Source organism: Haliotis asinina, chromosome 12 (genome assembly GCF_037392515.1).
Source record: "Haliotis asinina isolate JCU_RB_2024 chromosome 12, JCU_Hal_asi_v2, whole genome shotgun sequence".
NCBI lineage: Eukaryota > Metazoa > Mollusca > Gastropoda > Lepetellida > Haliotidae > Haliotis > Haliotis asinina.
The window spans coordinates 4,177,211-4,192,201 of NC_090291.1; the positions used below are offsets into that span (position 1 = coordinate 4,177,211).

The window sequence follows — 14,991 nt, forward strand, 5'->3', positions numbered from 1 at the left end:
GCAAATGAGGATCCCCTTTTGGATCAGATTGTTGTGGCTTCTGTATGAACAACAACAGTAAGTTCCCAGTGTAGTGTGTTTATTGCATGTGTTTCCTGGTTACAGACGTTAGCTAAAACAGATCTTGTATACACTGACATCACCAGTACAACCTACACCAACTGTAGTACATACACCTGGTGCATTAAAAGGATTAAATAAGAGGATTGCGTTGACAATTCAGTTTGATCTCGGTTCCTTTCCCATATTGACTAATAACGCTATTGACAAGAAGAAACAATATTACCGATATGCAAAGATGAAGAAGTCTGCGGGGAATCACCCACCGCACTCCCTTGTTTCCCAGCTAGGTTAGAGAAATGGCATCAAAAGGAAGAACCTCTTGTTTTGGACTTCACCATGTCTACACATGGCATAAATCATTAACATTTCATCATCATCTACTGAATCACTGACAGCATGAGACAACAAGCACAATATATACAGAAAGAGGTGACATTACCAAATGTACAATGAATGATCTACATCAGATGAACATTAACGTTACAAGATGCATGAGTTCACAGCCTTAAAGTGATTACTGATGCAGAAAATATGTCCTATATCTGATATACTGGTGGGATGTTTTGATCATTCCTGGCTATAGATAATCTACAGGAAGCTCAGATACTGACTACTAGCATGGACACTTGTCATGGACAGTGACTAGAATTCTAACAAGTAATTTAAATACATGTGGCTCTGATAATCACATCTAGACATATACAACCCATAAAGCCCCACAGGACACTTGAGACCAGAGGAACAGGTTCAAGACTCTAACTGTAAACAATCCATTACAATTATGTTGCATTCTTGCTTATTGTTTGCATTTGATTCTGAACCAAGAATTTGTTTTTTTTCATGAAAGTTTGAACAAAATGGACAGGTGTTTATGCAGAATCATTCTATAGAAATCATACCCCACTCAATGGAGAAATCACTTCAACATGATTATTTGAGGAGTAGAATCAACATGCCCCTTTGGGACTTCCTGATGTTACGTTTTGAATCAATAGATGTTAATGGTTTTTCCTTACTTAATTGGTGCATTCACTATATTTTTCCATGGTTAGTTGGCATAGTGGATTATCATACTGGTAATCAGTATTTGACAAAAACGTATTGTGTCTAACAATATTTCACATTAAAACCTACAATGTCTAAGACATTGTTGATGAATACATTACAAGGTCCCAGTGTAAACTTCAGAGACAATGAAGAGCATACAATCTTTAGTGAATGAAATGCAAAGTGCTGATTGCTGTAGCAGAATACAGTTACAAAGCTTATGGGAAAAACAGATTTATATACACTACAGATTCTATCAACAACTGATACCCTTTAACAATGATCCCACAACTATCAGCCAACATTCTATATTAGCTTGTACCACTATCACACCATGGTGGGTACAGATCCGGCAACACTAACACCCGCTACACATCACAAATATCACATGCAGGTTTCTGGTGAACCACAAGTCTTGAAACACAGGGAACAGGATTCTTGGTACACTGAGAAGGGCACCTGTCCTCTCCTCATTATGCACAAAGGGTGTTTCACATCTATCATCAACCAACAACTTCAAGGTAACAGTAAAATCTACTGTCACAAGGATAGGGCTAGTATTTCCACTTTTATTATGACCCTACATAGGTTTCGTTCATTTTGTTTTTTGGAATGTTGATGAATATGAAAAGAATATGTCACATCTGAGCAAAAAGAATTTAAATAATCAAGGCTCAAATATTTTTCTTGACATACCACAAGCATATTATGATGCTTGGAATCTTAAATAGATTCTAGAAGTCCCTATCACAAATATACTGGGGAGCAGTTGGTACGGTCAGTATCTTTGTTTGACTCCATTAATAGCACTAGAATATGGGGATGTAGGAGTCTATCTTGGCTCGGTGGCGTTGGGCAACACACTCTGCAATCCAGATGATGTTGCGACATTCCTGCTCCTTCAGCTTGACATAGGAGTAGAAAACACCAAACTGGAACTGGTGCATAAATGACTGGGTCATCAGCTTTACCTGAAACAAAGAGTCAGTCATTCACCTAAACATATGGTCTCAGTCACTAACCTAAACACATGGTCTCAGTGCTTGACAAACTGAAAATACAACTGATAGTCATTGGGACTAGTGCCAATTAGAAAGTACTGGTCCATGATAAATTTCACTTGCCAAAAATAAAACTAAATAAGAAACAACAATATCTGCAAGTCAAGTCTCTTTACTTTTAATGAATGTTGAGAAATATCATTGAAATTGTTGTTTTAACACTGTTTCAGCAGTTGTCACCAAAGATTACAACCGTGAACTCGGAATGCCTAACCATCAGCTACAACTGCATGAACATAAATTGCAGTGTCTTTATGACACTAACTATTTTACCTCTGTAAGTGTAAGTTACAGTACACACATAGTGTCACTCTGGTCTTACTGTAGACTCATGGTCAACCAGGTCAAGTCAAACAGCCATTTTAACACTCTTTAAGCAGTTATCACAAAATATTACAAGTTCTTAACAGTGATGCATCTGTGGCTCCGTCAGAGATAATTGAACAGAAGTTGGCTGATTTGAATCTGTCAACAATTTCACTTTCTTCTGCACTGGCAATACTAGCAACAAAATCATGACACCTCTTGTCATTTCTATAAGACATGCCAAAATCTATCCCATTGGCCACATCTAAGTCACACAAATGTTCAAAATCACTGTACGGTAGACCTGCCATTGCTAGATACTTGGCTGTTCTAAACAGGCATGTCAGTTGCTTTAACACACTTTGATTCAATGATAGCAAAGCCTTCTCAGCAACAGATGTCCCTGGTTTCTTATTTTCTGCAGTTTCACGCAAAATTGCCTTAATGTGTCCCTTTGACACATTTTGGGCCCTTGGTGAATCTATTTTAAAGTTTTGACACCCTGTAACGAAAGTAGTGGAAACCTCATACTTTCTGCATGGTCGACAACACATAGTCTGTTGGTAACATGATATTCCAACCATCGAAACTTTTTAAGCCAGATTTCACTGAACTTACGTTTTCTAACCCCATTGAACTTTTCTGTGAGGTTGAAGCATTTTGAGATGCCTTGTTGCCAGTTTGATTGTTGGTCTGGGTCATCTTTACACTGCTAATTCCCAGAAATTTCAACATGGCTAACAGCCACCAAGCCACATTCCAGGAAAAGGAATGCCATGTGACAAATGATTCAGAATCTCAGATGCCAAATTATCTTATAAATCTCAAATTTCACCAATGTAAACCAAGTTGCCATTTATTACCGACTGCTTCCATATGTTCAATAGGAAGTAAACAGACAGACTGGTATTGCTTGTCATGTTAAATATGAAATTTGAGATAATATGTTTACAAAGTGTTTTTTTTTGTCAGAAAAGGTTGGTATTATTAAAAAATCATTTATTTTCCAACTCTCCCAGTGGACCACTAGAAAAATCAAAACACTGATCCCAAAAAGAATTTACTGGTGCAATGTCTAGTAGACCAGCGTATTTGTTGAGCCCTGGGTCTCAGTAACTCACCTAAACAAATGGTCTCAGCCACTCACCTAAACATGGTCTCCGTCATTCACCAGTCATTCACCTAAACACATGGTCTCCGTCATTCACCTACACACATGGTCTCCGTCATTCACCTACACACATGGTCTCCGTCATTCACCTACACACATGGTCTCTGTCATACACCTGAACACACTGTCTCAGTCACTCACCTAAAGTTATTCACCTTGGCACATGGTCTCAGTCATACACCTGAACACATTGTCTCAGTCACTCACCTAAAGTTATTCACCTTGACACATGGTCTCCGTCATACACCTGAACACATTGTCTAAGTCACTCACCTAAAGTTATTCACCTTGACACATGGTCTCAGTCATTCATTTAAACACATGGTATCAGTTTCTTGTAGACATACTAACTCAATAATCTGACAACCAGAACAGAATAGTTCACCTATATGCAAAAGTCTCTGTAATTCACATCCAACACACATTCCCAGTAAATGCCACTAAATATTTTCTTCAGTGCAGTTGTTGTAACAAGTAGTTAGGTCTTGAGTTATTAGTGATGCCTCTCACCTCATGTTCAAAGAACTTGTCTTCCAGCGTCTTGTCACCAGGGTTGGTACCAGCGCCATCGAACAGCTCCTTGTAATTCTATAAGCATAACCAAGTCATCTTTCAAACTGACACAATGCTGATTTGTAGAGATTTTATGACATAGATAATGTATTCACTAAACTAAACCATACATTTTTCATGGTTATAGATTTGCAACTTATTATATGTCTTAATATTGATTATTTAGAATTAAATAGCGTTAACAGCTTGACAGGTGTATGAGGCAATCTACTCACAGCATAGAAGTCAGCCACCTGCCGCACTTGATCATAGTCCTCGCACTCCCCTAGCATGGCGAGGCCATCAGGGTACAGGTGTCCACAACGGGGATACAGCTTGAAGCGATCCTCCTTACTCAACTCTGTGCCAAATGAGTTGATGGTGATGATGAAGGCTCGACGATCTGCCTCAAACTGAAGCAGAAACATGACTTAGTCAAATGGACACCATTGGACAATTTGGAAAGTATTTTATTGGTGTAGTAGTTAGCAAGTTGATATCCAAACCATCACTGACTGGAAGTAATCAGGAATGGACCACACAAACAAGTGCTGAGTGCATACAGTACCATGATACATTCCCACATATTTCAACAGATCCTGCAACATGGTTCACATGTCTCCAACACATCTGTCATAGATCATCCACTGCCAAAGATAAGTCTTGATCAGCTTTCCATTCTAACAGAATAGTACAGTAAACAACTGCCATGCACTGCACAGAAACCTCTAGAATAATCCTTAAGGGTAACTCACGGCAAGAGCTTCACACATGACCTCTGATGTGGCCCCTCCCATCTGCTTGCAGAACCCATAGAAGTCTTCCAGGTATGCCTGTAACAACAAGTAGTATTATCATGCACAGAGATCCTTCTGTTAAAGCACAATCTTAATAATGATGCTTAACACATAGTGAAGACATTGTTGTCCTGTTGTAACATTTAGAGTGTATGGTCCCGTTGAAACAGATCAAACATCGTGTTCCTGTTTTAACCGCCATACAAAGAGTCCCTGTGGCAGTCCAGCTGTCAATGTAAGAATGTCTGTCTATTCCTCACCTTGTAGAGTGTGTTCCTGATGATCTCAATGTTCATCTCATCCAGATCCTGCTCTGATATACAATCCATGAAGTATGGTGCTGAAATCATTAACATAAGATTTGGTTAAAATGTTTCTGTATAATCAATCACACACTCTGAGCTTGACAGTGGCAATCACCTACTGTGGTCTCACTGCAGGAACTTACAGCTACACAGGTATATCACTGACCAAGAACCATGACAGCTCACTGGTCTCAAGAAGTGAAAACTTGGATCGAGCGCCTGTGTGAGTGAGTTTAGTTTTACGCCGCACTCTCCAATATTCCAGTAATATGGCGAAGGCCAGTAAATAATTCAGTCTGGACCATACAATCCAGTGATCTGCACAACTGGAAACCAATGACAGGCGTCACCCACCTGATCCCATTAGTTACCTCTTATAACAAGCACAATCACCTTTTATGGCAAGCATGGGTTGCTGAAGGCTGATTGTACCCAAGACCTTCATGGGTTGAAAACTTGGAATGAGCTGGTAACATATGTTAACAATTCTTGAAAAATGAGCCTTCTTTACCTCAAATATGTACACCTTTTCTCAGGAGAATAACTACCATAAACTTCTTCATTGATGATCAGAACTTTTACAAGCATGAATCACTGACACTAGTGACAGATACAACCACTAGTAACTAAATACACAGGAGGGGTGTTTACTTGAGACTAATGCCTTAAGCATGTTAAGGGTGTTTACTTGAACCACACTGTACAGTTCTCTTGACTAAACTGGTAAACACTCACAAATCCAGTGTGGGGTCCACTTGAGACTAAATACCCCAAGGGTTAACTAATGGATTCAATATTCCAAGGTGTCCACTTTGGATGACATACCTACATGGATATCTACTTGACACTAGGTGCATAGAGAGGTATCCAACAGGCACCAATTGCCTGGTGTCCATTAAAACACTAAGTAACAAGAGGGTGTCCATTATAAACTGCATACCTAGATGGGTGTCCAGCTAGGGACTACGTACCTAGAGGGGTGTCCACTAGTACAGCATTGTACAGTTCTGCAGGGGTGCTAGCAATGTGGATTGCCTCCATCTGCTCAAAGCTTCCCAAAGGATGACACTTGGGAATGAGCTCATTGATTGGCCGTTGATGAAGTGTGCCAGTGATGAGAAGGATGATGTTGTCAATCATGTAGCTGTATCTATAGACAGTGGGAAAGTCAATACTATGATAAAGTGAAAAATTGTATGTGCATTAAGGACTGGCAAGTTGTAGCTTTATTTAGTAACAATTTTAGAAATGAATTTCCAGTTCTTGATAGCATGTTAGTTTATCATTTCATGCTGTTTCCGTAACATGGTATCCTTCCAAGGTGGGGAAAAAACTAATCAACTGTTAAGAGCAGACAAATAACTGGGTATCATTAAAACATATTGCAGCTACTCTACTGGCTTATACACAATCACGTCTGGTCCTAACAAACCTGTGATTATAAAAATGATAAATGTCCCAGGATATTAAAAAGTGCCCAATAAACACATGAGTGAAAACTCAATGAAATTTACTGCCATGACTACACTCAAGTGTTGGACAAATGGACAGGTGGATAAATGGTGCACTGCCCAGGGGTACTTGAAATTTGCTAGTACTAGTATATTCTCTTATCTGCAGGATCTATGATTACTGTGTTACTTGTAACACAGTGAGTAATCAAGGACCTTCATACTTTCATTGTAAAATGATCACAAAGAAGCCATATGACTCACGTGATGTAGTCAAGGAAAGTCGCCAGTGGTTCCAGACAGTGGTTCCTCAGATGCTGGAATTCGATGACAAGTTTCTCTCGGAGTCTGTCGTCAATCACAGAGACTGTGAGGGGGCTAGGCTCGTTGGCAAGGAAGTTGCCATAATCTGTGCTTTGAAGGTGAAGTTTGAGATCTGCAACAAAATTCAGACATATCAGGAGGGCTGGGTGGGGTCCATATAACATCAGGAAACAATGGGACTAACTTTATCATACATTACAGTAGATGATATACATTAGATATCCATGAAACTTTAATAACAGGGCAGGAAAAGTAATAGTGCTATTACGATGATAAAGTGACTAACAAACACATGACAAGCATCACTGTAGTGAGGTCACATCACAGACTGAATAATAAGTTAGAAATGAACAAAACTGACTATGGCTACCTCTAGTCCCTCATCTGTGGAATGGCATGGTGGTTTCTGAATGTCTGTGAAGACACACAGTTCCTAACAGCCTATCCCTGGCAAATTCTATTGTGTAACAGATTACAGTGCCCATGGCACTAAGAGTTTGCGGGACAAGCTCACTGTTTTTTCCTCTCTTCATGTACCATAACACCATAAGAGTGACATCAATTTTGTGGCAAAAATGGTAAAACAGGTTTTACATAGTACTGTTGATACATAATGGATCTTGTGCAACCCCAAATCACAAAGCGCAACCTAGTTATTAGACTAACCTGCCAATTCATGAGAAATATATCAACAACAAATCTAACATTACCAGCATAAATATGTCAGCTCAGGTTTTCTTCTAACTTTGAATAGGATTGGCACTGAAACATTGCTATTTACACACATGTCTCAGCTATGACAGTGCAGGATTCAGCTGTGTCTTCATAATGCTACGGTTTCATCGGCACTACATCACAGAAATATGTTCATGTGCACTGAAACAACTGGAATTTGGCTGGTGCAATTATGTTTTCATCTTTTGTCAAACCTGGTGCAGGTGGGTTAACATCTTTCAAATCGAGCCCTCTGGGCAGAATGTGATTATCATAGGATTGCAGTTGTGTACAACAGAAATTGATAATAATAATTAGAGTAAACAGAAAGTATTGGTCCAATGTTTTTCATAAAACTGGATGAACATACAACATACTGAAAAATGAGGACAATCAGAAAAATTCTGCTTCTTCATCTCTTTAAGTTCTTGAATGTCAATCAAAGCAGTAATGCAAAATACTGTCAAACACAGAAACCTGCTTTCTGTTTACGGTTACAATACAACTGACAGTGATTCCGCATTACTTATTTTTTACTTTTGCCAGGATATTCCATTGCTACATCATTATCTTAGAAGAAAACTTTGAAAATGTCTTGGGAGACATCAGTCCACGTTGAAGAGAATGAACTGATGAGACAAACTGTGTCATTCTAAACAATAACAATTAAGACAGGGGTTAACAATTTTTTTTTTTGAAAAGTCACTTGCCACAGGGAAAGTAACTTGTCCTGATTAATTTTCCCTTGCCCTGATTTTTATGACATAATCATGATGATGAAATTGTGAAAGAATCAATGAACATGGCATTAGATGTTAATGTTTACTAGACTATTTGATAGTGTATTAAAAAGTGAAAATAGCCAAGAAAGATAACCCTTCTGTATCATCATTGCAAACTTTATTAGCTCCAAGTTGAGCAGATATGTAATTAAACTGGTAAGTGGAAATTATCTAGTAGCCCTTTGACAAGTATTTGACTGTCTGAAATGGAAACTGACTTGTTCTGGGTGTCGGGCCTGATGATTCTTGAACTCCTGCATGTATAACATTCATAGCTTAAGAAGATACTTTGATAATAACAAACCATTTTCCTGTCAAACAACACTGACTGTCATGAACTGTCTACACATACAACATAAATACCTGTTTGATTTTTTTCTATGGTATCTAGTGAAACAAAATGACAATTAAAGTAAAAAATGGACAACAAAAGTCATATCAGAGGAGTATTTCTGTCTTAAAACATATTTTCAACATGTCAGCAATACCACTTTTCACAATGTTCGATAATCTGACTAATTTGATGTTGAAACATATTTTAACACAAGTTCAATAAGAAAACCACCCCACAAAAATTCCAAATAGTGTTGCAGCACAGATGGCCCAGTGATTCACCAGGATACACAGGTATGAGGCCATACCTTCAACATTGCACTGAAACAACACTGGGGCTCTACAACGGTGGGGGTGCCAAAGGATAAATATTCAGCTAAATGAAGAAAATATTCGCAAGTAGGGACATATGGACATACAGTTTATCATACTGACAGCCAAGACAAAAATGATTTTTCTCATTGATTTTGTTACAGTCAGCATGTAGAGATAAGCTCGGTGAAGTTAACAATGATTGTACACTAATGTGCTCCTTGTCAGACTCAAGCTTTATCATGTCTGTTTACTTAATAAGCTCATACAGTTTTCATCACTTGTGATCAAGGTTAGACTCGAATCTCCTGACTTGTACATGAGATACACACTTTCTTACTTTCCTTTCCAAGAGTAGCCATGGCAGATGACAGTCAAGCTTTAATATATTATATTAAATGGTACCATTAATGCTCACATATACACTTACATGTACTATATTATCAGTATCATGATTACATTCATACATCTATCAAATTGAAAGTGTACTTACAGATTGCACAGAGGAATAATCCACACAATATTCCATAATTTCAAAGTACATGATACACAAACAAAATGCATAAGCACAGCACACAATCATGACATACAACATGTAGAAACTTCACTGAACATTCACGGTAGATATATGAAACACCAGCAAAGTAATCAAGAACATATTACCCTACTGACTATTGTCTATTGTGTAACAGTTGTTATCTTTCAATGAAGGCAATTGCTAAAAGCTCTTCTGCAACAGCCATTTTTTTTAATCATGTCGGTAAAGGTAGCAATTGTATGTAAACATACCAAGCATCCCGAATTATCAATAGACTACAATGTAGTCTGCCTACAGACCTTAGCGCAAACATATCACACCAAATTTCCCAAATGTCTTTGAAAGAAAACAGATATTCTCACTATCACTTTGCAATGTAATTTTGTTAAAAATGGTTGGAAAGGCAGGGCTACAGTGACATGATGAAGTAAACAGGGTCATAACACTGAATAATGCCCCGGGGCTCATACAAGAAAATTAATCATGTTTTAGAGGGACATACTTCCTTGTCTATCACACCCACTTTAGACAATCTAATAAGCATATGATCATGTATATTTCCCCAAAACAACAAACAATAATGATACTAAATTACACCTGATAGACCTAGATCAAACCTAGAGATGCAAGCTCTGGTTGGGAGTTTCTACTCAAATTGATACACTTCCTTTGATGGGTAACGAATTGATTCAATAATTATCTGCTGATGAGCATGGAAACGTGGTTACAATAAGTGTAGACATTTGTCAAACACCGAAGAAATATGTCTAACACTTTTGCTTTGTAATTTCAGTGCTTCATGTATGAACACTGACAAATACACTCGTGATAAATGAATGCACAGGCAGTTGGACTTTTACTCAAAACATTGATTATCATCTGGAATCAGGGAATGGAGTTTAACGTAAATAGTAGTTTTGCCTTTGGCCCCATGGGTTTTTCACAATCTCATCGACACAGAGACCGAAACTGAGCAGAACAGACCTGGTCTTCTGACTGTGAATTATCATGATGATGCACGGATCACATGATGAATAACAACAAACAAATCACACACTTTGACACCATAACATCCAATCAATACGTGTAAACGAAAAATAATAACGGGAACTTTACAATTTACACAATGAACAGGACATAGACGTCACATGCCGGATCCACGCCGACAAACAGGTAGCAGTATGTTCAGATTTACAGGATTTAGAACGCGAGCACACTATTCTTAATCACCGCAAAATTACCTTCAAGCGTTTCACACTGCACGAGGTTCAAATAATCAGCCTGGCGTAATATTCCAGCTTTGAAGCCACGGACAAGACCTTCTACATAGCCGTGGTCAATATTGAAAGTCAGTTCGGGCATCATTTTGTGAAATTTTATGTAAAACCGTGTGTAACCTTCGCAAGCACCTATCTACTTTGACAGAATAGATCACATGATCTGATGCTGACATCTTCCGGTCATAAACATAACTAAGGAGAGATAACTCTATGCTTCATACGTAAGTTGCCTACCACTAGCTAAACATAGACAATACCACAATATCATTCGACACTTCTACAGGTTTCGAGCCACGGAAATATTTAACAAGAAAATATATATGTCAGTATATAGTGTCGTATAAGGTAACATACACTGTATGCGACAATCACAAGAAAAACAATTAAAAAACATATAGACGTTATTGTTCCGAATTTAATGTTTCTTGCCATATATATGCAACGAGATTAAAAGAGAACTCGATACCGGCTTACAAATTAGTTGACAGATGATTCACTATTTATCGACTATTAAAATGGGTGTAATGTTAGATTGCATTTGAAATCACACCCACATTCTGGGAGTTCGACATAAACGGTTAACTTCACAAAATCTGTTCAAATATATGAAGCTTGAGTGGATCCAGTGTGTGTGAAATTTCCTGAAACAGAATTTGACAATATGTAAAAAATATGTTTCATGGCAAATAATGTAAGAACGACCGTACTTTAATCACTATGAAAGGATAGACGTTGTGTTTCAGAAACTGTTCAACCGTCACGGCTTGTCACCTTCTTATCAATGGTTCAGAGGTTCGAATCCCTGGGTGGACAAGGATATAAATACATATAAAACTAGACTTTTCCAGTAATATATATTTTTTATTCGCCTCAATTTTATGTAATGAGTGTAGTGGTATATTTTTTTAAAATCTATATCATTTCACATATTTCGTTCAGATTTGAAAAATGTGTTATTCGTAGCAGAAAAACACAATGTCTGACCGCAAAAGTCTACTTTTGTATTGCTATATTTTTTGTCCAAACAGTGTTCTCTATGGTAGTTTGTGGAGGTGTCACGAATTCAATGTGTAACTTTGCTTAAAGTGTATGGCATTATTTCCGTAGGGAGCAGCAGTGTGCTACATTTAGATTCGTGCTAAGGCTGTACTGAAGAGTAAGCGAGTGAGTGAATATGGTTTTACGCCGCGTTTAGAAATAATCCAGCAACATCACGGCGAGAGATACCAGAAATGGACTTACACATTGTACCCATGTGGGTACTCGAACCCGGGTTTTCTGCGTGACGGGCCAACGATTTAATCACTAGCTATCATGTTTGCGTGTATATGCATAATTATGTTGATGCACTTGTGCAAATATCACCTTACGCATATGTTTGTACTGTCTGCAAATTTTGTTGTGCTGGTGACAGTAAACTTCACTTCCGAAAATGGTTCAGGATCAATCTGTTCTAACATGTTGTCAGTTTTACTGTTGATAAGCATATATAAGACAAGTAAGGAATTCTTCTTCAGTGCAATATGTTGAAGGATTTTGCACACTCTGGAATTCTTGTGTAACCTGGTCGGTCAGCAACACTAAAGACAGATAGTATTTAGATCATACCCTCACACATTACTTTTACTCCATGTCGTACTCTCGATTTCCACGGTTTACGTTAATCAAATTCATATTACACATGATGTTTGAATTCATCAAATGCTAAATGAACCTTCGTAACTTACCAGTTACCAGGTAAATAATTATAGATTTAACTGCCGCTTCATTAACTTTATTAAATGCGAAATCGTAATGTGGAACATTGGAACATTGATGTTATAAATAACACTTGCAACCCGTGGCATTATTTCGAAATTCAGCGTTTCATGAGGTTGTATGCTTGCTGTATGAGGCGATTGACGGAATCGTGTTGTTAGGCTCACTGACTTGCTTGACACATAGAGTCGCATCTCAGCTGCGTCGATTGATGATCAGGATGTTGATCACTTGGTTGCCTTGCCCAGAATGGATTACATATATTTACAGACCGGTACCGACCGAGTAGAGATCGATATCAATGAAATTACACCTGCCTGGTTAAAATCATATCTCACCAATCAATATCTCAACAATCAATATCTCGGCATCAACCGATTCACCTGAATGGAATAGCTTCATCGGCGCTTCAGCTTAGACGTGGTGTTCAACAAGGTTCGGTACTCGGACTAGTGCTATTTATCCTCTACATCCGACAGTTTGTAGAATCTTCTGAAGTTCTTTTATGCTGACGATTTCCAGGTCATCAACATTTTCAGATCGGGTCCTTCCCAAGCATCAGCAGCTCACATTCAGATCAGTCAGTGCTACTCAGACATGAGGCCCTGGATGACCGCAAATACAGTGAAGCTGAATGACGCGAAAACAGAGGCACTCCTTACCTTCCACAGCTAAATAACTTTACAGTTCGTCCAACACCGAATGCACTCGACTTTTCAGCTCAGTCAGGAACCTATGCACTTGAGAAAATATCTCTTATTGTGGGCAACAGGTATTGTGACGGCTGGCCTACGTCTTGTTGAATAAACCACTTAACTGTTGTAACAGCCTCTAGATTAATGCTCCCAAATATCTGAACAACATACTTCATGGTCAAAACACAGCCGCACGAATTGTATCTCTTGATCCCAGTCGGGCTCAGTCAGGCGCCAGTGCTCGGATCTCTTAAATGTCTTCCAGTTCACTTCCGTATCACGTTCCAGCTGTCTCGCACCTTCCACTGTATCTCCGGAACAACTCTAGTCTATCCACGCTACCTTCTTTGGATCTACCCAGCCTGCTCGAACTCTCAAATCAAGTCTCTCCTTGTTCCCAATACAAAGCCTGGACGTTATGGCCAAAGATCACTTTCATATGCAGTCCTGAGCTACTAAGTGGAATAATCTGCCCCAAGAACCCAAAGACTTTGGCATCTTTCAAATCCCTCCTAAAACTTTCCTCTTCCGCCAAGCTTTCCCTGACTGTTAATATTCTACCAGATTGTGCGTTTTATATTTGGAAATAAGATAAGTGGATGCACTATTAGTGTATATTTTCAATATTGCTCAGCGCGGCGTAAAACAACAAACACACTGTACGCTCGTATTTTCGCCTGTAATTGATAATGATTAATTAACAATGTGGTTTACATTTGGAACAAAGAGTAGAAAGCTTACACATGTTTTAGCTTGACCATTGGTATCAGTAAACAATGGTGTCTTTTTCTCCCTTCTGGCCAACCGAGACATACACCACTTGTACAAGTTTCCACGAAGCTCATCATGCGCTTATGAAAATTTGATACAGAGCAAGTCCATGCCAAGCAAAGGCGATGAAATGACCCATGTTAGACAATCGGACAGCACAAGTGCCATGAAATGAAATATCACTTCTCCTACTTCCGACCTTGAACCGTCTCATTTAAAGCCTCGATGTGTGCGAGTTGGTGCTAATTTAACTGTATGCAGTAGAGCGTGGATATGTGCGTGATATAAATACCCAACAAATAAAAAATATATCACATGTTCGTGTTGCCATATGTTGCTCATTACACGTTACATGTGCTACCCTTTTGAAACAATACAGGTGTGTCTGTGTAATTTCAACGTTGAAACATGTGGTTCATACTAGAGGTTGCTGCCAGGTCGACAATTATAGGATTGAGAGACGCAGGTCTTTTTCTGCCTGGTCGACACCTATAGGATTTGGAAACGCAGGGTTTTTTTTGCCAGGTCTACACCTATATGATTGAGAAAAACAGGTTTTACTGCCAGGTGGACACCCACAAGATTGAGAGACGCAGGTTTTTTTCTGCCAGGTCGACATCAATAGGACTTAGAGACACAGGTTGTGCTGCCAGGCAGACTTTCTGGCATTGTTTCAGAGTTTGTTTAATCATAAAGTTGGATCAATCATATATTGGCATACTATGTTGTTT

General features: G+C 38.6%; 1 protein-coding gene across 1 annotated transcript; it reads right to left on the minus strand.

Moving 5' to 3' along the window:
* Nucleotides 1-61: 61 nt before the first annotated feature.
* On the minus strand, nucleotides 62-11,240 carry LOC137257818 (V-type proton ATPase subunit d 1-like). The gene is made up of 8 exons (XM_067795273.1): nucleotides 10,998-11,240; nucleotides 7,018-7,189; nucleotides 6,274-6,452; nucleotides 5,258-5,337; nucleotides 4,956-5,033; nucleotides 4,437-4,613; nucleotides 4,159-4,236; nucleotides 62-2,081 (listed from the first exon to the last, which is right to left on the minus strand). Exons 1-8 carry the CDS (start codon nucleotides 11,119-11,121, stop codon nucleotides 1,920-1,922), a joined length of 1,050 nt encoding a protein of 349 aa, XP_067651374.1. The 5' UTR covers nucleotides 11,122-11,240; the 3' UTR covers nucleotides 62-1,919.
* Between the last annotated feature and the right edge of the window lie 3,751 nt (nucleotides 11,241-14,991).